Here is a 27,537-nt window from a genome sequence, read left to right on the forward strand (position 1 = left end):
AGAAAGCTACGCTGTTAAGGATCTTGTGCGGTGTAGCTGCTTAGGCTGGAAGTGAGACGTTCACTGCAAGAGACCATGCAACGAACGTAAATCTTACAAAGTGGCAAGTGTTTTTTTCTGAAGCCCTGATTGCACCCTGGAAATTGGTGGTTTCTATGTGCTAGAAATGAAAGAAACAAAAGTAAATCCACAAATATTAATCTGTTCTTAATAGTGCGTTTAAAAGCAATGCTGGAAGCTTTCTTGTATGATATGTCTGAAGTTTCAGAGCGCAACTAGCAGAGAGTGAAGATTTGTGGCATTGCATGAATAATTATTCACTTTCCATGGCAAGAAATACATTGTCAAAGTTAAGCACAACTGCTACACATAATGTCAAGTACTTAGATGAATACGATGCACCGTTTTATGAAACTCGATAAAACAGTTTTCATGTAGAAAGTTTCTTTGCGTGCCTACTGAGACTGCATTCAATAATATAGAATAGTTTCACAGCGCTTAGCTTTCAACATCTCATTTTCTTCTTTTTTTTCATTTCCTGCTAGAAAGTGTGCCAACTGCACCACGATCAGATACTCCAATCTAAGTGTATGGTGCGCGGTGACATCGGTGACTGCCCCAACAGTGCAGCCTTTACTATCAACATGTATTACAACATCATTCCTAAACTGGCCATATACGACATTTTCTGTCGTTTGCCATTCGTTCAACCTTTTTTATAGACTGAAGTCATGCGCAGTCGCTTATCGCTTGGCGAACGCTCAGTCGTTTTTTCTGGTTAAAGAAGAGCCTAGGTTCTTCAACTGGGGGTGATAGCTCGCGTTGACGTTGGTCGCCAGTGACTTTAGAAGAAGTTAACGATCCCAAAAAGTTTGCTACTTTATTTTTTCTTTTTCTTTCCCCTTTGCAGCTCCCCATACGAGGTGCTAGGAGCTTCCGCATTTTTTTAATCTCCATCACTATCCTGGCTGCGGTGGCTGCATTTCCGATGGAGGCGGAAATGTTGTAGGCCCGTGTGCTCAGATTTGGGTGCACGTTAAAGAACTCCAGGTGGTCCAAATTTCCGGAGCTCTCTACTACGGCGTCTCTCATAATCATATGGTGGTTTCGGGACGTTAAACCCCACATATCAATCAATTCTCTATCACTTCCCGATGAAATGCATCGACCCGAGAATCTTCTGACTGAACTAGAGTTCGAAGAAAGAGCGCTTAGAAAATGCAATCGGCGTTATGTGGCTCAGACATATGAGGCCCCCGCAACCAAAAAACATTACAGAAGGCGAACAATCTACGCTGCTCAAACGAGTTGGATTAGTGCAATCTAATAAAGCATCTGATTTCGAAAATTGAATATGTCATTGGTGGGAATGCTAACACCCCCTGTAAATGGCTTTGCACCTCGTGGTGCACGTGTCTCACTCATAGGCCGCATTCAGGGTCAGAACTATCGAGCGGTAGGTTTCGTTGTGCTAGCGAGCGTTTACCACCACCATTATGATCATAGTGAGCGTGGTCGAGCCGGCAGGGATGCCTGGCGGCAAGCCTAGGTGGCGGCACATCAGAGATGAGCGGTACTTTTGTGCGTGTGGCGGTTGGAGCGAGCGGGCGTGTCTTGCGGCGGGCCCGCAGTAGACGGTACCGCGAGGCGTCTGGCGTGGGTCCTCGTGGTGAGTCGAGCGTTGGTGACCACGCCTTGTGTGGGTTTTTGTGTTTGTTATGTTGTTGAGTTGTGCAATATTGTGTGATGTTGCTTTGGCGTGTTGATCAGAATTGATGTATAATAATTTGGCTGACGACATCGTCTATCTAAAAGCAGTTAAATAAATCTGTGTTTTTTATTTGGCGCAACCATGTCTACTGTGCCCATTCACTCTAAGAGTCTGGTGCTCTCCACAGTGGGACCCCACACATATCAGGTACACGCATAAGGAGTTCCCAGTAAGGTTACCATTGCGGTCACCGGTTAATTCAAGAGAATTCACATAATTTGGGAGAACTATTCTCGAAACCGAACAACGATGCTTCGCACCCTGTGATGCTCAAACGACATTGCGGCGGCAATTATTTTGATTTTAGAAAGTCTCTTTCAGGCCTCAGCAAGCTGGGAGCGTTTTCGCTCGCAGATACGCAAGAGAAGGTCAGCGAGCCTTGAAATCTAAACAGCAGGTCTGGCTTACCTTGGGCAGCAGCTTCTCGGCAAACTTCCCGGGAACAACTGAGTCAAAAACTTTTGCCGATGAGTCCAGGTAGCGGGCGGCGTCGCCTGATGGTGAACTGGTGGACAGTTCAGGATTTGATCTTGATTTTGAGGTAGGTTGCAGCTGCAGACAAGCGATGTGGAAACATGTGATTAGAGAGTGAATTCGTGGATGTTTGCGATCGCCTATGGCGTACACGTGCAGCGCACAATCAATGTGAAAGAACAAGGGAAGTATAAAAAATTAAAAATTTAGCTATAACGATTTTGTGTAATGAGGTTTTTTGTGTGATTAATGGCCGCTTAGCTCTCATAACACTCTTCCAATACGGCATAAGAGTTGCGCTTGCTCTTTAAAGTATGTTTATCATTACCCGCAGATATGAGCAGGATTGTGATTACTCAACAACTGCGCGGCTCAATACAAAAAGTCGAAACCATTGTTGCAAACATGCTTTTTCCTGTTGACCAACGGCGGCCACTGTCTATAGAAACGGTGGCCAATGACAGACGTCGTCCGCGCTTTTACGTGCGCACCATTCCTATGTTAAAGGATGATAATGTTCTGGGAGCTGTACGCCAAACTCGCAACGTGTGCCACTCTTGTGTTACTTGACGCATTTTATATAGCATTTGCTTAAAGCGTTTCCTTACACGTTTATTCATTGCGGTGAAAAATGTTAATGTCGTTAAGGTTTTAGTCTTCATCTTTTAAGCTTTCCTACTAAGCTTTATGTGACGAATTCAGTCATCATCATCATCAGTCTGACTTGGTCTACTGCAGGACAAAGGCCTCTCCCATGTTCCGCTAGTTAACCCGGTCCTGTGCTTGCTGCTGCCAATTTATACCCGCAAACTTCTTAAACTCTTCTTCTTAATCTTAGTATCCCCCTAACCCGCTTGCCTTCTCTGGGAATCCAGTTAGTTACCCTTAATGACCAGCGGTTATCCTGTCTACGCGCTACATGCCCGGCCCATGTCCATTTCCTCTTCTTCATTTCAGCTATGATATCCTTAACATCCGTTTGTTCCCTAACACACTCTGCTCTCTTCTTGTCTCTTCAGGTTACCCCTACCATTTTCCTTTCCATTGCTCGCTGCGTCGCCCTCAATTGAAGCTGAACTCTCTTTGTAAGTCTCCAGGTTTCTGCTACGTAGCTAAGTACCGGCAAAATACAGCTGTTATGTACCCTCCTCTTGAAGGATAGTGGCAATGTAGCTGTCATAATTTGAGAGTGCTTGCCAAATGTGCTCCACCCCATTCTTATTGTTCTAGTTACCTCAATCTCTTGGTTCGGCTCCACGGTTATTACCTGCCCTAAGTAAACATAGTCTTTTACTATTTGGAAGGCACTATTACCTATCTCGAAGCTCTGCTCTCTTCCGAGGTTGTTGTACATTACTTTCGTTTTCTGTAGATTAGTTTTAAGACCCACCTTTCTGCTGTCCTTGTCTAACTCCGTAATCATGAGTTGCAATTCATCCTCTGAGTTACTCAGCAATGCAATGTCATGCATACGTCACACATGCACACGTCAATTAACGAAATTAGTGGAGCTCCTGAAGGCGCTTAGAACGATAAATGGTCCAAATAGTCAGCTTGATGTTAAATTAAGTATAAGACCCCGCTGCACTTTGAACTCATGATATCTAAATAAAATTTGTGTCCCTCAAAGGCCTAGAAAATATATTATCCAAGTAAAGGAACGCGTAGAAAAGGCTCTGCAGTAATTACTACTACTACTACTACTACTACTACTACTACTACTACTACTACTACTACTACTACTACTACTACTACTACTACTACTTTTATTACGTCAATAAATATATATTACCACCTTTGTGGCTCGTGTCTCAATTTTAGAGAGTTCACGCTAGTTTAGTGTTTTGGGCCAGGTGTCGGCGTTATTAGCAACAAATTTTCAGGCGGCTCACAAACGTTATAGCTAAAGAAAACTTCCAAGTTTCTTGAGAATCTCAATACTTGTGGCAACGTTTCTTGTCGCAAAAGTAGAGACACCCGTATGTCGGTGATGGTTTGACGGATGTCACACGAATCTTACATGGCCTCAGACAAATAAGGCAACAGAAAATGCACACTTTATTATGCGTTCTTTAGCTGCCATTCCAGTATAATATTTTTATTGTTTCCATGTCTCAGTTTTGGTGTAATCAGAGAATGCGGCATCTGAACATAAGGGTTGGGAAGTAACACAAAAGAAATGAAATAAAAGAGGTTCTGAGGTAGGTAACACTTATTCACACAGAGTATGAAATCGTTCCGGTGGGCTGTCACACAAGCACACGTAGAGAAATAAGGGAACAGTACACACAGGCAAGCACAAGCATGCATGCGTACGTTACGACCTTTTAGGTATGTCGTTTCCTCATTGGTGGTCTGAAAAGGAAGACGAAGCAGCAAACAAAGGAAGCAAAGGAGGTATGCCACACCGATAGAAACGTTCTCGTGGGCAGGAGCGACAGGCGACGGATGGAGCGAAACGCTTTGCCCTGAACAAAATAAAACACAAGACTTCACCAGACAGCACAGGTTACAGACAGGACAAACACAGGCACAAAAATACACGTGACGGTGGGTATTAGAGGGGTGAGGGAGAGGAAGGAAGAGATTACACAAGTGGCACATTGTCCATGAGGTTTTGCGCGTGTGGTTTAGCGTCTCGGGTGCGAATGTTGTGACACAGGTTAAGAATGGCTGGCTTAAAGCCCTGGTACGTGAGAATGCTCCAATTCTAGGGAACACCACAGGGTTCGCAGTTATACTGCAGGCGTTACGCTAATCCTTCGAGGCTACCTCGAACAAAATGAATCGTGCTCAACCTTTCTTACTATAACTGAGTTCGTGGTAGTGTCACTGGTGGCTCTAGATACACAAAGTACATTAAGCACAATTTTGTAGAAAAGAATGAAACTACTGTAATATTTCAATGACGAGTTTGTTTGGCGTGAGACGATAGTTGTTTGCAGTTTTGAACTGAACTAGCGGTTCCCAACTCACGAAGAAAACAAGACTGCCTTTATTGCGGTGTGATAACATCAGTCGGAAAGTAAAGCATTCTACCGTATGGTATTTCAACTCTTATTTCACCTTGAACCCTTATCTATCTATCTATCTATCTATCTATCTATCTATCTATCTATCTATCTATCTATCTATCTATCTATCTATCTATCTATCTATCTATCTATCTATCTATCTATCTATCTATCTATCTATCTATCTATCTATCTATCTATCTATCTATCTATCTATCTATCTATCTATCTATCTATCTATCTATCTATCTATCTATCTATCTATCTATCTATCTATCTATCTATCTATCTATCTATCTATCTATCTATCTATCTATCTATCTATCTATCTATCTATCTATCTATCTATCTATCTAGCTAGCTAGCTAGCTATCTATCTATATATTTATCTATCTATCTATCTATCTATCTATCTATCTATCTATCTATCTATCTATCTATCTATCTATCTATCTATCTATCTATCTATCTATCTATCTATCTATCTATCTATCTATCTTCGTATAGCTGTGCTACTATCAGTGTGAAAATTGAGATGAAGTAAAATATTACAAGATCAGCGACTCTAAGCATGCTGCATATACCTATGTGTGTCCGGTGAATTATCCTAGTGGGATCGTACCCTAGACCTATAATGTATCATGGAAGATATAAAATTACCTTCATTGGCTCTTGCGTCTAACTACACAGACATTTTCGTATATCATGGTTGTGATTTACTTTATACGTCAGCTAGGGACTGACGTATATTTGTAATTTTTTTAGGTATAAAAAAGTACTTGATTAACTCCTATAGCTCATCCACTCCATGTTGTCATCTTGTAAGGGCCTAAGCTATACATATACTATATTTTTATTTTTATATCTTTTTGGCACTGCGCACTGATGAACGTTTCGCACTCTTCACGCCACGGCATGACTTTTCTGCACAGAGTTATTACACTGTTGGGACAAATTATGAATCCTATCAGACAACACAGTTTAATGAAGCTGATGGACCTCAGGAATTTTAACAACGGTGCGTGCAGTGCTGAACGAATCATTGCTGAGCCGTGTTGTTTCGATTAGGGTGCCTTAATGCACGCGCCCCAATTAGAGTGTAGCCACTTTTTTTTCAAGATGCAATCACGCCGCGATTCTCTCGTCAGCGTCCCGCACTTATTAGCGGTGCCCTCGTCCCCTCGTCGAGCTGTGAGACACTGTTAGCCTGAATATGGCGGCCGTGCTGAAGCGGATGGTGTATAGGCATTCACTCTAAATTGAAGAACGCGCGCACCAAGGCACCCTACTTTCTATAACTGTGTGAGCTAGAACACTCTGTAAAGAAGTGTGTAGAGTGGTGATTGCCGGAGAGTTTCAAAGCCATACCAGGGCGCCAAACCCGAAGTTTTCTTGGGGCGCAGCGTGCACAAGGAGCACGTCCGTGGAGAAACACGCCACCAGAAGCACGAACGCTGTTCACAGGGCAAGAAAACGTCAGGACGTAAGGAAGAAATAAACATAGAAGCCATATTTAACATTTTCTGGAAAAAATGATGCATAAAAATGTCATTTTTGAAGAGTGGGTAATAAACTATATGAAATATTACACCTATTGTATCCTTTAACTTCGCTCCAACATCCATAACGCTGATTACGATGAGGGAAGCCATGGCAGGTGGTTTACCGCTACTCATTTTTACGTGTGCACGATACATTACGAATATGGTGCACGCGTATATCTGGTATGCAGCTGTGCTCGGTTTCACATGAAGTGACTCTGTACTCGAAGTTCCGAGGTGGGTTAATTGTGGGTGGTCGAAGGCCTGATCGAAGCTCTTTGCAGAAACCTACACGGTGGTGCACGGGTGGTATAGGCGCACCTATGCATTCTTATGAGTGAGCATTTCATGGGATTTACGTCATAGAATAGAAAGTTGGGCGAGTTGGTTTATATTCATATTAAAAGAAAAGCGGCGCACAAAAATACGGAGACAAAGAAGAGAACCACACACAGCGCTGCACTCACAACTAAAAGTTTAATCCGAGCAACAAGAATTTAAAAAGTAATAGCCGCGCATGACAAGTGAGGTACAACGATAATAAATGATGCGCTCATCAATAAAAGTGAACTCTTTTTTGTGCAATGTAACCGAGGCTTACGCAAGCATCACGTGACGTGTTAATATGATAGGCTTCAGACACCTCACGGGTGAATTGGTCGTAGCGCTTAAAAATAATAACAGTGTTAGACAGATCAGGTGTGCACGCACACGTGGCACAATGCGAAGCCAAATGGGAAGGCGTCCCGTTATGCAACGAGAGATAGTGCTCCCGCAACCTTTTATTGACACAGCGGCCCGTCTGTCCCACATAATGACGGCCACAAGATAAATGAATGCGGTACACCACCCCCACAGCACAAGGCACATACTTATTTCTATGGTTTATGGCACATTTCTTAACACCTGGCTTGTCCTTCTTGTCTAGCTGATTGGACACCAGTGCACATATCTTTCCCAATTTATTGGGTGCCCTAAAAACCACATCAACTCCGTAGCGGGAACCAACATTTTTTAACCCATGTGCCAGTTTATGCATTTAAGGAATTGCTGCGAACTTCATTTTTTCCCGATTGAATTTCCTAGCTGCACGTCCTTTTAAACCACCAATTAACTTATCGCAAACAGCCACAATTATGTTAGGGGGGAATCCTGCTTCCTCTAGTCTTGCAACTTGCTTAGCAAAACCCGAGCCCAACACATGCCTGCACGAGTTTTCTAGAGCGGATTTAAGGCAGGTGAAAGCGATGCCCCTCTTTACCACCTTTGAGTGGGCTGATCCAAAATTAAGAATTGGTTTCACTGATCGTGGCTCAAAACACCAGCAAATATGGGAACTCTGAAACTGAAGTTTAAGATCGAGAAATTGTAGACAGTCAGATTCTGGAACCTCCGATGGGAAGGACAAACCCATGCCTTCTGTCCTGAACACCTTCAACACATTGGAAACATTATCCGGGAACGTGGTATCCTTTGTTGATGTGGTTTTTAGGGCACCCAATAAATTGGGAAAGATATGTGCATTGGTGTCAAATCAGCTAGACAAGAAGGACAAGCCAGATGTTAAGAAATGTGCCGTAAACCATAGAAATAAGTATGTGCCTTGCGCTGTGGGGGTGGTGTACCGCATTCCTTTATCTTGTGGCCGTCATTATGTGGGACAGACGGGCCGCTGTGTCAATAAAAGGTTGCGGGAGCACTATCTCTCTTTGCATAACGGCACGCCTTCCCATTTGGCTTCGCATTGTGCCACGTGTGGATGCACACCTGATCTGTCTAATACTGTTATTATTTTTAAGCACCACGACCAATTCACCCGTGAGGTGTCTGAAGCCTATCATATTAACAAGTCACGTGATGCTTGCGTAAGCCAGACCTCGGTTACATTGCACAAAAAAGAGTTCACTTTTATTGATGAGCGCATCATTTAATCTCGTTGTACCTCACTTGTCCTTCGCGGCTATTACTTTTTAAATTCTTGTTGCTCGGATTAAACTTTCAGTTGTGAGTGCAGCGCTGTGTGTGGTTCTCTTCTTTGTCTCCGTCTTTTTGTGCGCCGCTTTTCTTTTAATATGGATTTACGTCAGCTGCGGTGAACCTGCACTCCCGATTGAGGTCACTGCTATATGCCTTACAGTTGAAAATACTCGTGAATTCATTACACATTGCGGCGAGCTGGTAAAAATTGATCTTGTTATAGGCATATTTGTTGTTGTGAAAGATGACGATGTAGCCTAACCACCACGTTTTTAGCACGTGTTTCCACTGAAAAGCTAATCAATATTTCCCCATCATCATCAACATCTTCTCTGTGTTTACCTTACCACCCCTTTACCTCACCTAATGCTGAGTAGCAGCAGGCCACAAAATTGAGTCCAGCTTACCTGTAAGCTATTCTCTCACAATAAACCTCTCTCTCTCTCTCTTCGACTTTCTGTTTACGCAAACATAATTATTTTATATAACAACGCGCCACCTCTATTCGTCTTGTATTTTTTGTTTGTGTTCCCCGTTCCCCGCCGCGGTGATCTAGTGGCAAAGGTACTCGGCTGCTGACCTGCAGGTCACGGGATCTAATCTCGGCTGCGACGGCTGCATTTCCAATGAATGCGGAAATGTTGTAGGCCCGTGTTCTCAGCTTTGGGTGCACTTTAAAGAGCCCTAGGTGGTCGAAGTTTCCGGAGCCCACCACTACGGCGTCTGCCGTAACCATATGGTGGTTTTGGGACGTTAAACCCTACATATCTATATATATTCCCAATTACTCGCGTCATTAGATACACCTGTGGCGCAGTTACGATGCAAATTTTAGCGACTATGTCACCTTATTTTTGAAGTATAGTGTGAAAAAAATTATGCTGTCTCTGTCTCGTCGTTTTAGTTCATTCAATGATTATAGCAGACAAAGCAAGATGACGCTTCTTAGTGGACAAACACTATAGCCTTCATCGGAATAGGTATGGCGATTTCGTTATACCTCCATTGACGAAACTAGAGCGAAAACACTATAGCTTCTTGGGCAAATTGGTCCTTACGGAATGGCATGGCTACGTGAAATACCTATTGACAAATCCCCGTGAAGATAACTTGCATGTTATGGTTGAAGTTTCTGTCTAGAGTTAGCTCTCAACAATACAGAAAGCACGCTGATAAGGGGCTGGGCCTTCTCATATGTGCCAAGCCCTTTTTATCATTTTTTGGTGGATAAAATAGGCAGAGATAAACAAGGCTTCCGGCTGCTGGGTGTCATTGGGAAACTGACAGCGCACACTTCCAGAGGGTTTGCATCTTTTTTAGGGAGCTTCCCTGAAGAGAAGTCAATGTTGCACCTTTAAATGATATCAAACATCCCGCATTGTTTGCTGCTAAAGTTACCAGCGAAAGGTATGGCAGGAAGAAGCAGACAAGAAGATAGGGTGGTGTACATTCCCGTATTATGAAACAACCTGAATTAATGGCAACGTCCTATTGCTCTACCGAAACAGCCTTCTTCTTCTTCTTCTTCTTCTTCTTCTTCTTCTTCTTCTTCTTCTTCTTCTTCTTCTTCTTCTTCTTCTTCTTCTTCTTCTTCTTCTTCTTCTTCTTCTTCTTCTTCTTCTTCTTCTTCTTCTTCTTCTTCTTCTTCTTCTTCTTCTTCTTCTTCTTCTTCTTCTTCTTCTTCTTCTTCTTCCAGGGCCTTATTTTCTGGTCTATACCGGTAAAGTGCTGCAGGAAACCGTCTTGTGTACACCTTCAGCATTCGAAAGCTTCTGCTCGGATATAACATTCACTTAGGACTTCAGCTTGGGTTATTGAGTACAACTGGCTGTTCACAAACTGTTTATACGTGTATATATTCGAGGTATCGTCACACGTACATGACGCTAGAAGACGCGCTTCGCTCACTATCAGCTCACTCGGAGCCCGGAACAACAGAAACAAGAAGATTATACAATATCGGGAGTAAAGAACACAGCTTCACATGAAGTAAATAACAGAACGTGGTGCGTACGTTTATATTTAAAGACAATTCAATAAAGAAAACTCCCAGAGGTATTAAAGTTTTTTATACACAACCTCTTCATTGTTAGGACATGAAAGGAGGTAAGTTGCTACACCCTTCTTGACGAAGCCTCGGGACAAGTTCTGCTGAATAATTTCTAAGGCGTATGTATGTCTGTTAAGAATGCTCGGGATTTATACGAAAGCATTGGGGACTGTCATTCGAAAACAAAAAAAATGCACATGTTTTTTCTTGAAAAACATACGACAACCACGTGCTGCTGTGTTTTTAAATATTTGCTAGTAGTTTCATACTGCTTTTTTAAACAAGTAAAGTTGTAACAATTTTTATAGTTATTCCTAGAAACATAATCTCAATAACAAGAAAGAACTCTAACATTAAAATTGGGTGATGGTCCAATTCCTCTAATAGATGTCACACCTAGGAAACACGAGCTGTTACCACAACAAGTATTAATCAGTACAGGAGAATGCTGTGCCTGGCATTTGCGTATGAAACCTATGCACATCACCCAGCAGTCGTGAGCCCCGCATGCTTATATGGGGCTACAACTGCGTGAGATTTCACGATGCTCATTTAAGTGCTGGTACTTTGTAACATGGTTCTTTGGTGGGGAATGTGAAGTGAACTTACCGTAAGCTTCACAGAGTTTCGCCATTTTTCCTATTCTTCGGATAGGTGAAGGTAGAGTGGTCTGCATAAAGAAAGTTGAAGGATAAAAGGGAAACATGTCAATCGTTTTTGAAACGCGCGTGGATTCAAGAGAATTTTCAAGTTGAGGCTCGGCGGAGCAGGAGTAAACTCTCTACTCTTCTTAAGTGAACCAGAATGAAGCTCGGGTCTTTTTTTTGGCTATGAGATCAAAACTGGATTTGTGTGGTTACACGTGTCTACGTGACGTGTGTAACTTCAAAAAAAAAAATCAAACGTGAGTGCTGTGAAGTGCATCGGCGAAGACGTAAAAACCAAAAGTACACATATCAAAGAGCTAATTGCATGTGAATCTTGGTTAGAAACGAAGACCTTCGCAATCTGTATTCACTGCAAGAAGCAGTGAACTGCGGGTGCTAGGTAAAGAATTCCACGCTGAGTCGTAAAACCAGCCTTTCACGTGTGGGATGTCGTCTTGTTGGCAGAATGCACATCTAGGCGTACCTTCTAACAGTTTACTACTACTCCGAAAGAAATTACGTATTGTGATTTGCCATCATATACATTGAAACTTTGTAATAATTGTCTTAAAGAAAACAGCGAAAGAAAAGAAAACGAACAAAAGACTGATTTAAAGGAAATATTAGGACCATTCCTAAATAAGAAAAGTGTAGCATTTAAATTTACTTCACGGGTTTGAATAGTTTCGTATTACAAAAAATGCACAGTCGTAAGCACAGAATATTCTTTCTGCCCTGTTCCGCTTTCACTTACGCTCCTCCTCGTGAACACGATAAGTCTTCTCGCTTTCATCTACTCTCATCCACTTTCTTCCTCTTCTATACCTCGTAGATAAGAGGCATGATGATGCTTCGTTTGGGCTTCTTGTGAAACAAAATGGTATTTTTTTTTTGCTGCTACTGATTGGAGGTGACTTCGCTATAGTTTTGAGCTGAACTTTGCTTATTGTATGTGAGAGAACGCGGTTCACAAAAACAAAATCGGACGCAACAATGAGTCTGAAAAGTGAACTAGCAGCCAAATCTCGGGCAGATATTATAAACGAAGTTGTAAGTTCAATTTAGAAAGTTTAATGATATGCCATATACCCCAGGGGTGGATTCAGAAATAAACAACTGTGGAGCCCAAACTGTCATTGCCGTACTATTACACAGCACCTGGAGTCTCGCTTTTGGTGCCATGTTGGGGTGAAGGCCGTCTTCTCTCTAACAAGTGACGCCCATGCACTAAGCTTCCCATACACTCAACTTTTGGGGCATCTGGTGAGGCACCAGAAGTCTCCACTATTCTCCAGCGTGGCTTTCCACAGAGAGTTTAATGCTATTATCATGACGCCAATAACCCGCACCCTTTAATACATGAGACTCCGGCGAGCGCAGAAGCTGCTGACGTCATGGGGACAGATAGGGTCATCCTTGAAAGCATACGAATTACATCCCCAAGGACGCGCGTGTTCACTGAACACACAGAAGCATAAAGCTAGCCAATAATGAGAACTGTTTACACAATCGCAATGTATTTATTGGTACCTTTTCATTCGGGGTATAATTAATAATATCCCTGGACGGCAAAGGGCAAATGTTTCGAATGATCACAACTTTGTTAGCTTAGGGTAATTTGTTGCATTTGAGATACGGGCTGTTTCAATGTATTCGTGATGGCTCAATAACATGGTTTTACGATCTGTATCTGTTAACGAAAAGAACGCAACAAACATTTTGTATAGTTAGTGTACGCAGTATGCGCATTCAAGATATTCTTGTGGCAGTGGTCTTGTTTCACTTCGTAAGTTTTGCCTGCATCTTTACATGGACGACCGGAAAGTTTCTTTTAACACTAACGACTTTGATTTTCTGTGCTTGTGTACTTCTCTTCACTTATGCAGCGTGTACTTGCACGCAACAGCAGAGAAAGGCTGGGTTGCTTGTGCTGTCGTAAAAATCAAATAATATATTGTGCGTGTTTTGTTAGTACTATGAAGAGTTGCAGCAGCACTTACGTTTTTAAGCCGGGAAAATTCGGATAAGAAAGAAGAAAGGTGTGATACAATAGACCTAGAACAATACAAAAGAGGTTGCCTGTCACACCAACGTTTCATCATACTGTCACACAAACCAGCTTGTGTTACTCTGAGTTCTGAAACTTATTTTTAATAGATGGTGGGTGACAACTAATAATAGAATAAATAGTTGTCTGGTCTAAAGAAATGCATTTACAAAATTCACTGAATAGTTTGAAGGAAGCCTTTTTTTGTTCTGTGTGCCTGAGGTTCATTTATATCTCTTGACAAATGCAATGCATGATGTAAAAAAACAAAATGACTATTACAAGGAAGCAGAAATTTTACAGCAGTGACATTCAAATGTGGTGCTTTACTATGCACACTTCTTTAGGATCATCTTTAAATCTTTAAAATCTTTAAAATCTTTAAAATCTTTAAAATCTTTAAAATCAATGACTTTAGTGTCTTATACTCTTTGATGTTGCCTTTCCTCTGTCGCAATTTTTTTGTAGTTTCTCCCTCTCTTCGCAACATTTCTTTTTAACATCTTTCATTCCCCTCACCCCTTTCCCCAGCACAGGGTAGCCAGCCAGTCTAAGAACTGGCTAACCTCCCTGTCTTTCCGCTTAAAACTTTCTTCCCCTCCACACTTCTTTAAGGGCCCCAATTTCAGTTTTAAATTTTGATATAAATATACACTACGCAAGCAAGAATGCCTATTAGTGGTATCTTTGACGCTGTTTATGATAAAGTTCTACTTATTCAACATTATATTATGAACTGTTTTGGCAAGCTTGAGCTCAAACTATAAAAAAAGATGATCTCGCATGCAACTGTACAACTGTGAACGAATCTGTATAAGCAATGTTTCTGGGTCTTTTTCATCAGTAAAGTCTGCATTGAGCTTCCAGTATAAGAGTTTGTGTGTTTTACTGAAAGCGAGCCAATGTTTCGCCTTAGAGTGTTTAGAGAAATAAATCATGTTTTAGGGGAGGGCACGTTTTTTGAAATTGTGATCATTACTAGACATGGCGCTACTAGCTACATATGTAGGTTCACTTCAATGCATGTTCTGGAGTCGCCACATGTAGTGGCAACGTTTTCCTTAAGAATAAGTTGTATAAAAATTTAGGCCATTTTAGCATACATTATTTAGTCATCTCATTCTTCTGGGGTGACGAGTCAAACCTTCACAGATGTCAGAGACTCTTGATTGATGAATGGGTAACCGTGTTGGCAAAATTGATCGCAGTGGGATGGTGGCAGAGTGTTTGCTCACTAGGTACTTTGTAGACTCATATTATCTTCACATAAACAGATAAATAAAAAATTTGAAGAATATTGATTGACAGAATTGTATGTAGGCGTGACGCTATTGTGTTTTATTCCTTCAAACGTTACCGTTCACGTGGTCACGTGTCAATACTTTTCACTTCACCTTTCATGCTTTCCAAAAAAGATTCTTTTAGGCGATCTCCAATTGGACTCTGAAGCAGATCTGGAGGCTTCCTGTTGTCACTAAACGCTCGATAACGGCGAGCACATTTAATCAACGGTCTTGAAAAAATTCAAAACAAAAATAGTAGATCCCACGCACAGTGGGAGTCAATGATATGCGAAGCACGAATGAGGAAGGTTGAAAGGTCACATTAAAATCAGCACAACGTTTCGAGGCAAGAGATAAATTATGCCGTGCATGACATCCGTGTAACAATTATTATGTTTACGCCTGAAATTTCTTCTCAGTTGTCAATTCACATCACGTAATACCAAATGTTATATATGTGAAGCTCGTGAAACGGCTGCAAGCTCTTTATGAGCGTAGCATGAAGTCATGTTTTTTTGTGACACGCATGTCATTATTATCATGTTTGGACGTGTCATTTATCTTCGTCGTCTACTCACGTCACGTAATACGCAATTTGGTCTATGAGAAGTTAGCGAAACAGCCGTGAGCTCATCATGAAAGAGGCATATAGTCATGTTCTTGCATGACACGCATGTTATGGTTATCATGTTCACACCAGTCATATACCGTCGTCATTCATTGACGCCACATAATACCGAGTTTGGTTCATGTGAAGCTTGTAGCATGTGGCCATGTTCTTGGATGACACACATGTTATATTTCCATGTGAGGACCTTTCAGTTATGTTCACCATGCAGTTATGTCTTACCATACAAGTTTTGGATATGTCATGTGAACGAAACCACCCCAAGAGCAGCGAGACCTTGACATGTATATCATGACATTCATGTGATACACATCATGATTTTCTTGTTAAGACTAGTCACTTATGCTCGTTGTACAGTCATTTTATGCCATGCCAATTTTGGTATAGATCCCATTGTCCAAACGTCCCGGATAGCAAAATGTCGTAGGCGGCTAGATAGATAGATAGATAGATAGATAGATAGATAGATAGATAGATAGATAGATAGATAGATAGATAGATAGATAAATAGATATATAGATAGATAGATAGATAGATAGATAGATTGATAGATAGATAGATAGATAGATAGATACGGTCAAACTCGCTGAAGTTTGCTAAGAAATGCTTCGCATTTAAAAATCGGAGAAGGAAATAGTCCCGGTTCGTTCTAAACACGTTGATGGCAGCAAAGGCATTGAATATCATGCATTCTCGTGTTGGTATTAAACTCAATCAGTGCACTTGAAAAAAGACCAGAGGGTCGAAATTTCCGGAGCTTTCAGCTATGGCGTCTCTATAATCATGTACTGGTTTTGGTAAGTAAGATGGAGCCTAGGTATTATTATTATTATTATTATTATTATTATTATTATTATTATTATTATTATTATTATTATTATATTATTAATATTATCAAGAACTACGTAATTTTTGTGGAATTGAGTAAAACGGTCCTTAAAGCTTTGAGAAATTCAGCTTGCAGAACTGATATATTCGGGGACGTATTCAGAGCAGTCAAGAAAGATGACCAATTGTACAACAATATGATCGTTGCTACGTTCATACGAACGGCAATAACGGGCGCACTGTTTCTAGTAACAAAAAGTATAACTGTGAATTATCCAGAAGTTGGAGTAAGTAGGGTGTTTATAGCGGCAACGGCCTTGTCTTTCTTGGTGGTACAGTTCTGCTTGCTGAAAAAATTTTATTTGTTGGATTGTGAAATGAGCACCTGTCAGATCCATAGAGTATCAATTTGCCAACACAGGAATGAATGAATAAAGAGATGTGCAGCAGCCTCAAGTACTCCTTGAAAGCCCTCCCACCGCTCGCCCCCACCCACTCCTCTCCAAAAAACGGATAGACAACGCTTACTCCAGGCTGAAAGAGAAAGAAAAGTTTTATGCAACAGAGCATGCAATCGAAGAGAGCGTGTATGGCCTGCTTCTGCACTCAGCGATGAAATTATTGTTTAGATAACACAGCGCGAGTCAAGAGTGCGTGATATGTTATAGATCAGACTTTTGGAAATATCGTTCTCTCCTAAAGTAGAAAAAAGAACAGTTGCTGAAACAAACTGTTGGATATTTTTCTAACCTTCGCAGTCTTCTAATTTTTGTAAGGAGACCACCTAACTGTGAAGCTTATCATTTTAAATTCGACGAAATTATAACTTCTGCAACATTTTGTGGTTGTTGCACTTCGGCATATTCAAGAAAAAATTGCCTTAGCTGAACTGCCGAGAAAAATTGACAAAATATTGTGAATTATTATAAACTTTAAAAAGTCTTCAAATGAGTTCTTCCCTGCACACACACACACACACATATATATATATATATATATATACATATATATATATATATATATATATATATATATATATATATATATATATATATATATATATATATATATATATATATATATATATATATATATATATATATATATATATATATATATATATATATATATATATATATATATATATATATATAGGCAAAAAAGGGGCGACGAAACTTTCGTGGGAGCGTCTTTACTAAATGTTTTCAGCTGGTGGACCAGCCTTCGTCAGAGTGACGAAGGCTGGTCCACCATCTCTGACGAAGGCTGGTCCACCAGCTGAAAACGTTTAGTAAAGACGCTTCCACGAAAGTTTCGTCGCCCCTTTTTTGCCTACAATACGTCGGGTCCAGCGTGAATGACGTTCAAAGCACCTGGTATATATATATATATATATATATATATATATATATATATATATATATATATATATATATATATATATATATATCTATATATATATATATATATATATATATATATATATATATATAACAAAACTCGTGTCTACAAAATAGACGGTACAGTAAAGGCCTTCGGTTTTTTATTTTAGTGCCATGACTTAATCTTAGCTTTCTTGAAAGAAGCATTGTAATTTCTGACTGTTTTTTTATACTTCGCTTTGCTGCGACGAGATTTAAATTGACAGTCAGACAAAAAAAAAAACGTTTTTGCACGAAACTTTGCTGACACGGATGTAGCTGGTATCTCATAAATGCTCCAACATTGCAAAATAACGTTGGACAGGTTCGAATTTCCGGCTGGTGCGTTTAGCATAGAAAAACCCCAAAACAAATACAGAATCTAATAAATAAAAAAAGTTTATGATAAATAAATAGTTTTATATGTTCTGTTCTCGTGATGTGATTTTTAAGTTCCATTTTCTAGAGTTTACACGTTAAATATTTGTTTTTGTTCCCGACGAATTCACTAGTGAAGCAAGGATGGTTATACAACTGCGAACATAGGTGCTCCAGCCCGTAGATTTCTGAAACAAGAGAGCATTTCACTCAGCCTTGGCGAAAAAGCCAGAGTGTCAGCAGCGTTCCCTAAAGTACAAACTTTGCTCTCTACTTGAGGTTCGAGTGGCAGAGAGCGAAGTTTATTCAGGAATGGGGCTCTTTCCTATTCGACGGCTGTTAGCAATGAGTTAAGGCTCGCGCCGCGGTATCTTTGCTCGGTGATGTAAAACAGACTGCATGTATCACGTATCTCTTTTGCACACTCCCCTAGAGGTGACGATGATCCAACAAATGTTTTCCTTCTTTTTCTCTTGTGGTGGCTATTGATCGCCGCATAATAGGAAGGAAAACAACAGGAAGTCTTTGTTATAAGAAAGCTGAAAAGTTATTGCACATAATAGAGAGTGACTGTTTTCCTCAGCGTGTACTAGCTTACTTTGAGTCGGTCCTGTACGAATAAGTATGGCGTAATAATGAACCTGATCTTCTCGTATTTCGACTAGTGTCAATGGCACACATCAAGTGCATGAATGTCGACGCGGCAATAATAAAATTGAGCCTAATGTGAAAGTGCACAAGTGTGTGTAAAAGAAGACAGCTGGATGGAAGGCGCTTACCTATACGTAGGCGATGTAGTCCCCGCGCTGACAATGACGTAGAGTCCGGCTTCAGTGACAGATACAGCGTGCCTTGATTCACCCACTCTGTGCTCTCGATGATCACTCTGCGACTTTACATCCACTCACTCGCCTGTGTATTACGGCACGGTCACCGAGTCTGTAGCCCTCTCTCCAATACTTCCTTACTCTTCTACCTTTTTCTTCTCTCCGTTCCTAGTCGAAGGGCAGCCTGTCGAAGCTGAGGTGAGATCAACTCTTCAGCGGCTGCGTTTCCTCCTATCTGCGAGTGGTTGAGGAAAGATTAGAATGCGGCAGCACTCCCGAAGTTGGCGAGGCTGTGCGAGCTCTGGGTGCTCCTGGGAGGGGCATACCGCGCTTTTTCACAACGCCATCGTGTTCCACCCCCCCCCCCCCGCCTTCGAGGCCAGATCTTAGATGGCCCCAACGAGTGAAGCCTATCGTTCAAGAGAGAGAGAGAGAGACCTTAAGAAACAAAATACTGATCGAATAACTCTTGGCTAGTCGTGTGTTCCAAGGACGATTACGTGTACGCCGCTAGATGGTGCGAGATATCAGCTTTTTCTCTTGACACTGCCTCGTATTTGGCAAGTGCTAACCAACGGTACTTATAGACCTTGGCCTTCTTATGGGATCTATATTCTGCTGTCTGACATCAACACGGCGTTCGTTTCTTCGCAAAATTTCTTTTTCCGCCCAATTTGGGCGTACTCTACTGCTGTATTTAACAAGCACAACAGGCACGTGGCTGCGCGACTAACTTTTAAATCTCTCATTCTTTATCTTTCTGTGATTTTAGAAACAAAGTAGGCCTTCCTTTTATCCTGATAATTACCGTAACGTGATATTCAGAACTGACATTTCAGTGGTTCAATAAAAGAATCGTGAAAGAAATAAAATCTTGAATTTCGTGTTTTCTGAAGGCTGGCTGAATTCACCTACAACAGCACGTTTCTTATGCATTGCCATGGTCATAAAGCTTTTTGTTTGTGTATTGGCTGCCTGTATTGCACTATGCATGACTCGTTGTGGTGGGCAGTGGTTATGGTGCTCAGTGCCGAACCGAGGGTCGCGGGTTTAATCCCGGTTATGACGGTCGTATTTCGACAGAGGCGAAATAGTAGAGGCCCATGTTCTGTGCGATATTAGTTCCCGTTAAAGAACCTCAGGTGGTCAAAATTTACAGAGCCGTCCACTATGGCGTCTCTGATTATCATGTAATTTTGTTTGGACGTTAAGGATTCAAATATTATTATGTGCGATACATATACTCTAGAAGTGGGTACCGTTTATTGTGCTTTTATTCATTGTCATGTTTCCTAACTTTATGTTTTGTTTTGATGGTTAAGCGAGAAGTAATTGCAGTTGCGAGCTTTTTAATGCCTATCCGCTTATTTCATCATCCCAATTAGAGAAAAAAAATTTCACTCTCTTCAAGAAGAAAAACAGACCACCTGGGTATAAATATCAATTGTGTCTTAAGGAAAAACACATTAAGCTTACGCAACCGCATCACTTTCTTCTAGAGAGGATCAAACGGTGCAGTTATACAGGTGTAGATTACTTAAGAGTGATGAAACAGTGCGGAGTGCCGCTACTTTCGCCATATCTAGTACTCTAAAATTTAACTTTGGTACGCGTACAGTGACGCAGTTTGTTGAAACGAGTCATTTTATTCAATGGAGAGAAGAATAAAGTAGATATAACTGACTCACTTTCTTTAAGACGCATTAATACATTGACGGCTATCAAATGCAGCGCTAACATTGAAAACAACTCGTAACAGAGATGAGTCCCATGTTGCAGACAAAGATTATTATGTGAGAGCAGTCTAAATAAACAAGAAACATTCCGAGTTTATACTAAAACATAGTTAAGTAATTAGGTGCCAAGATCATCTTTTAAAGAAGAAGCAAACGAAAAAACACCCAGTACCTAATACGCCTGGCAGGCCAGAAGCAGTCCGCCGCTGCGACAAGAGAACGTCAGGGTGAGCACTCAAAAATGGCACCTACCAGACGAACGGGTTATGTGTAAAACTCCCGAGATAATTGTATTATAAAGTAACAAACAACGTGATGCCTCACTCTACCAAAAGATGTTAACGTGAGTTCACCACCGCTTACAGTTCCTAAATGATAACGAGTACGTTACTAAACATGTTACCGGTGATGATGTTACTTCCAGCGCACTACCGAAGGCGCTGGCCCCACCTGTATAGACTTCAGGAGCAAATTACGATGAATTGACCACCAGGCCCACTGTCAGCAGTTTATTTTAGGAGTGGGGCATTTATTCCAGACCCTGGGAAAAAAAGAATTTCTATATTTATTCACAGGAGAACACCATGCTCCATCTAAATTTCGCGCGGCCACGTTGGTCCAGTGGCTAAGGTATTCGGCTGCTGACCCGCAGGTCGTGGGGTTGAATCTCGGCTACGGCGACAGCATTTTCGATGGAGGTGAAAATGCGGTAGGCCCATGTGCTCAGATTTGGCCGCACGTTAAAGAGCACCGCCGGTTGTCAAAATTTCCGTAGCCCTCCACTTCGGCGTCTCTCATATTGTGAAGTTTACATACCATAATTCCGAGACAGTCAATATTAGAATCCTAAAATTCGTGGCTGATCTGTATTTTTAAGAATTGGATTTATTGTTATGTGGGGTTGACCGCCGCAAAACAACCACGTGATCATGTGAGACGCCGTAGGGGAGGTCTCCGGAAACTTGGACCAACCGGGGTTCTTTAAGGTGCACCAAAATGGGAGCCCGTGGGCCTACAGCATTTTTGTCTGCATAGAAAATGCAGCCGCCACAGCCGGGCTTCGATGCCGCTGAATTCTGGGAATCGGTATACAACGAAAGTGAAACGTGCTTTCACAGATGTAGTTCAGCGTTTATTGTGTATTTTTCCGCCACATGAGTGAAAGAATGAATGCTTTAGCAACAAATGGCAAAGCCACGCGAAGAAGGGCAAGCCACTGGAAACTATCAGCGTGCACCTCAAGCAGAAAGAACGCACAAAATGAGCATACACAGGACGAGCGTGGACAAACAACTGTCAGAAGTCGACACTTAAAGCACGCTGCTCAAACAGAAAGAAGTATGAAACAAATGCACAATTTTATACAGGACAAGTCTGATCAACTGTCACAATTCGTACTTCGTGAGTGACCAACGTGCTCTTTTTGTAAACACATCCGTGGCAGCAAGGAAAGGAACCTTTGACATCTCCCGAATCACGGGTTTTACCGAAACGCAAAAGGCGACAACGTTTAGAGTGCACCCGATCCAGCCAACGTGAACTTGTCGCTTCATCTCACCAGAGTCCCTTAATACCGTTGAAGCATTGAAGGACTCTGATCTCACTAATGTGGAAAATGCTCTGCAAGTTACGGCGCTTTGAGAACCGCCAAGTTCTGTACGGTGTTTATAAATGATTTGCCGTTAACAGGTTTGACTACGTATGCTCCGAGGCTTATTGGTTAGGGCCGTGCGATGCGAATCGTATAAGGTGGATTGTTGATTGTCCCGCGACAGAACCTTTCCTTCTCATTTTCTTTTTTAGTTTCTTATTATATATTTTACAACGTCGTATTTATGATGGAAATCTTGTTTTCTGTGAGCTTTAGAACTTCACTGTAATTAGCCTGAAATTATATATTTAGTTATTCAGAATGCAGTCCTGTTCCATTTTGGCAGAATGAAATCATAGGTTTGAATTGTGTGTACAATTATTTTTTGGTTGCATTCATTCCAGAAAAAATAAGTAATACTTTTGACGTTGTTTGTGGAACGCGACACGTCGAATGACCCGACCCGTCAAACATCGTACTGCCTTCGACAAAGGGCACACTGAGTTGAGATCAAGAAATATTGATTATGCATAAAGTTAAGGTAATTTATTGAGCTATGTATCTCGCTCTTCTTTGACCCCAAGATGACACAACTAGCATGAAAAAGTGGCGGACACAAACATAGCCATCGCCAATGACGGGGATGTACGCGATGCGCAGATGTGCTGTCAACTGCGACCAATTACAGAAACGCCAACTTTTTGTGCTTGTGCAATTGAATAAATACCTTTCTTGCCCGTAGTGGTGCGTCTGATGAGAAGGAAAACATCGGCTTTGAGTTACTTTAGAGACGTTAGATGCAGAAAAATACCGAAGAAATAGGAAAAACAAAAACGCATGTTTTTGTTTCCTTCTGGCACCACGAATGCGCGAAAATTCCTGAAAAATCTCCCACATATTGTACATACTGCAAATGAGAATGCGATGGATTAAAGGCACAGTTACTATAAAGTACATTCAAAGGACAAGCGTGGCTTATCCTACCAGAAACTTTGGTCCAGTACTACTAATGTATCTTTTGTCATGCATGCAATATGCCAATTTACTTGCCTGCGTAAGGTTTCTAACAAGCGTCAGCACAAACCATAGCCCACAGCGATTCTTCAGAGGCCAAATAGCTGCTACAAATGCTTATCTCTGTGTGGAGGAGCTGACCAAAGCAAGATAATCTCGCGTTTTTTGAGGTGTAAAAAGGAAAGCCATGTTATGCGCGAAATACTTTTCCAGTGTTTTCACATAGTTGCTACCGCTAAGAAATGCAAGTATGCACGTAACCTGTAGAACTTTTTTGTTTTGTTTAGACAAACAGCTACAGTGAGCCTTCATAAAAAGGTGGTAATAATATTTTTTCATTCAGCATATTCATCCAAGCACAGTTGTGCACGTGTGTTACGCATCGTGAAAACATGCGGGTATTCAAAAGACGTCTGACCTCACTTTTGTGTGTGTCAAACGTCACGTAAAGGTATACGAAGTCAGTGTTGTATGAATACTGGAACATGCTGTATGAATAAATACACATGATCAGGCTTTTAATTTTTTTATGAGTGCATAAAAACACTCAATCCATAAACATGGGTTTTATGCTCTAGCCCACGTTTCGACAACTGCACTCCTATTTCTTAAGTCTAGACCTTCTAACCTTGAGGACGATAAGCTTACTTGTCCAAACGTCGACACGAGCACACAGCCTCCGTTTGCGGATTTCTTCATGGCAAGCTTCTATCTTCCCCTTCCGGCCGTTAATAAAAATACTAAAGCAGTTAATCTATTTTGTTGCGCAAACGTTAACAAAACTTTGCGTTTCTGAGAGTGAAATGAAAGGGTTTATGAAAAAAATTATGCTCACATCTGTAAACATATTCTTATTCATTTTGGCTTGCAGTTACTGTGGATGTCCCCCCCCCCCTCCCAACTTCGCCTACCCCTACCTATCGCAATGCCTTTGATGAAAAGTAGGTATCGAAAGAAAATAAATAAAGCCTCGAGAATCGTGGATTCATGGGGATATTTTCGGCGCATGTGCGTCATGTTGGCGTGACGACGCGCGCAATGCAAAAGTGAAGATAATGGCTCTTGTAACTTCCAGTAAGTTGTGTTCCTCATTGACGTCGACCAACAGAACTTTGAAATATTGTACTACACGGGAAAGACTCCTAAAATGCCAGTATCGACCAGATGCATGATAAATATAAAATTTCCAGCAGCTGTGCATGCTGTGAATAAGAAAGGAACGACACTGGCTAAATATTATTGCAGGATCATTATCAGTGTTGAATTAACGACATGTCACTATGAAATAGTATGTTAATTAGAATATGCCACATCCTTTGCTGGATGCATTATCGAGATTCGTGCACACTTCTTGAAGGAACAATACAGTAGAGCAGAATAAGGCGGCTTTCTTTCTTTCTTTTTCATTTTGACAGCGTAGTATACTTTTTCGTTTGTCTTTGGTTAACAGCAGAAATAGCGACAAGATTTTGCTAACTAAAATAATATCTAAAATTTCCCACTTAAAAGTGTAACCGGTTGATTTTCAAATCACATTGAAACCTTTTCATTGAAGAACGGCAGTGCTGAAAGTGTATTTTCTTGTTTTTTTTGGTAAAAATCAGCAGTGAAATTCAATAATGCTACAGAGAGGCACGTTCGTCTCAAAGCGTGTAAAATAATCTCTGGGAAAATAACTTGTATGTTCTTTACCTCAGATGTGAGGCCGGGCATCTAAAAAATGCACGTTTCCCCGCCGCGGTGGTCTAGTGGCTAAAGTACTCGGTTGCTGACCCACAGGTCGCGAGATCGAATCCCGGCGGCGGACATACACAAGTCCACGCGAGAAATACAGTTCCTAAGTCATTCCACGACTATTTGTAACCCTAACTTTGAAAAGTGCAGCTGAAGCCGCTTGGCAGCTATGCTGTAGAATGTATATTTTAAGTTAGGCGCCCTCATTTGTACAAAGTACAGTTTTTTATGTGCACGAGGTAACGTAGTGTAGGACTTTCAATCAAGTATATTAAGAAAAAAATTCCGAAGACCCAAGTTGTCCACCGTTGCAATTCGTAAGCAGCGCCGACAGATGAACATCGGTTCTTGCAGCGTTTCATTTGCTTGATATACTGGGGTGACTAGGATGTTGATTGTTCAACACAGTCCCAATACTACTTGGTTGGAGCAAAGAAAAAAATTAGTTATGTCTGTTTTGCATAATATCGCCTCAACACGGCCTAATATGTAAGACATATGACTGGATAGTAAGCTTAATTATGTTGCCTCAGGGAACTTGAATGCATCTTGTGCTACTAAACAGGTTGTTGGACGCTCGTAGTGATAAGCTCCAAAGTTTGTTTAAGCAGTTCAGTAAAGACGTGCATGACGAAAACTTCCTAATGGTGTGCAAAAGTTTGTAGCTGTTACAACCTTCAAGCGTCTGCTAACGTGGGTAGTAAAATGGTCGTAAAGAGTTAGTAATTCCTCAAAAAGGTTAGTAACAGCTGCTGTTACTAACGTTTTGCTCGTGGTTGCAACCTTTTTGCTAACTTTTTAAAAAGTGCGATTACATGAACGAACGATTAATTATCATTCAATGTCTGCAAGGACTGAATTAGCAAACAAAAAAGTAGAAGGCAAAGGATGAGGTTGATTTCAGGTGTTGCGGTCCCATGCCGCCAATTTCCCACAAGGTGGGTGGCCTCCCAAGCAACCATGAACCAGGCAGAAATGAGCTTGTACTTGTTTATGCCAGTAGGTACCTGACGGCAGCAATTCTATGCCTCCCAAAGCAGCGGAGAATGCTCTACTATTTTTCCAAGGCTCTGGTGGGTTAAGGTACGCGCAGGGGACTTCGCAGAACCTTATGGGGCTACCTTTCAAGATGAGTACCTAGAAACAACCGAGTGCCAGGTCAGTGTACTCCTCTAGCGATTGAGAAAAACTGATGATTTTCCGGTCGGCACCGGGAACGAAACCTGGTACTGCCCGCATTGGAAGCGGACGCTCTAACCATGTAGCCACCGCGGTTGTGCATATGAAGGGAGCGAAACTTGTGAAAATGCGGAAATGTTAGTGTTGAAGTAACGACTTGCCGCTATCAAACAGTTTGTTAATTGTAATATGCGGCGTCAACGGCTGAATGTATTTCCAGGTTCGTGTACATTCTTGAAGTAACAATATGGTGGAGCCGAACTAGGTGGCTTGATTTGTTTCTTTTTTTCATAATACATGACATAAAAAGGATGACTTTAATTTTAGGATGACCTAAAATTAAGGTCATCTTTTCTTATTTACCGCAATGGCCGTTACATGGTTAGAGCGTCAGATTCCAATGCAGGGGAGGCCAATTCCTAGTGCCGACCGGGAACCCACCGGTTTTTCCCGAGGGGTAGAGGAGTTCAGCAGCCGGGCGTTCGCTTGTTTCTGGGTACTCATCTCGAAAGGTAGCCCGGTAAGGTACTGGAGAGTCCCCGGGGTGTACCTTAATCCACCGCAGCCTTAGTGAAATAGTTGACCATCCGCCGTTGCTGTTGAGGGCAAAGAAATGCTGCCTCCACGTACCTACTGGTTAAATAGGTACAAGCGGCCTTCCGGCCCTGTGCTCGGTAGAACGAGGCTATAGTCGCTTGGGCGGGCACCCATCTCGTGGGAAATTAGCGGCATGACACCGCTCGGCCTAAAAATAAGATAATCTTCTTTTATTGTTTTTGATTTTATTGCATGGTTTTCAATTCAAGATTTAGGCTTTTTTCGCCCAAGAATTGAAAAACAAACTATAATAGCAAAGATGGGTGATTCGTCACACATGACAAAAATTAACGTCCACAGCTGCTGCATGTAGTCTTCACTTCGAAATAATATGTTTCGAAATGAATAGGCACCACAGGCATAAATGTTCAAAAAGCATCAATCAACTTTATTCAGGCACCTACCGTAAGTGGAGGTTATTTATTTTTCTCTCGTCTCTCGCGTATTATAGGGAAGAGCTACGCGTTGGGCGCAAGGGCTCACGTCGGCCAAATTGACGTTGCAACTTCTGGCACTGATGATTATAGTGACTTTGAATGAAAAACATGAAGAGACCTAACGGAGCAAAATCCCTGAACGAAATCCCCCCCCCCCCCCATATATATATATATATATATTGATAGAGCATTGAACGCATTATAATGGTTCCTGCCAACGCCAAGTTATCTTTTCACCCACTTTTCTTTCTTCACATTTACGTTACAAGTTTATGGATGATTCAGGTGTTAAGGTGGGCTTCAGTGAGTTCCAATCGAAATGGTTAGAGGAAAAAATGAATATTTAAAGCAATTAGTGTTAAA

The 27,537-nt window shown here is 41.4% G+C and overlaps 1 protein-coding gene across 2 annotated transcripts in view; it reads right to left on the reverse strand.

The window, feature by feature from the left end:
- Positions 1-18,978, reverse strand: part of LOC119167138 (pancreatic lipase-related protein 2) — a 73,008-nt gene extending 54,030 nt beyond the window's left edge. The window contains exons 1-5 of one of the 2 annotated variants that reach the window (XM_037418574.2): positions 18,839-18,978; positions 11,437-11,497; positions 6,628-6,713; positions 4,654-4,713; positions 2,180-2,323 (exon numbers count right to left, since the gene is read on the reverse strand). In XM_037418574.2, coding sequence (XP_037274471.1) covers positions 2,180-2,323; positions 4,654-4,713; positions 6,628-6,713; positions 11,437-11,461 — 315 coding nt within the window. In that variant the 5' untranslated portion in view covers positions 11,462-11,497; positions 18,839-18,978. The remainder of the gene's footprint in view (positions 1-2,179; positions 2,324-4,653; positions 4,714-6,627; positions 6,714-11,436; positions 11,498-18,838) is intronic. The other variant, XM_037418575.2, reaches the window with a different exon arrangement.
- Between the last annotated feature and the right edge of the window lie 8,559 nt (positions 18,979-27,537).

The sequence above is a fragment of the Rhipicephalus microplus genome, chromosome X, assembly GCF_043290135.1.
Source record: "Rhipicephalus microplus isolate Deutch F79 chromosome X, USDA_Rmic, whole genome shotgun sequence".
Taxonomy (NCBI): domain Eukaryota; kingdom Metazoa; phylum Arthropoda; class Arachnida; order Ixodida; family Ixodidae; genus Rhipicephalus; species Rhipicephalus microplus.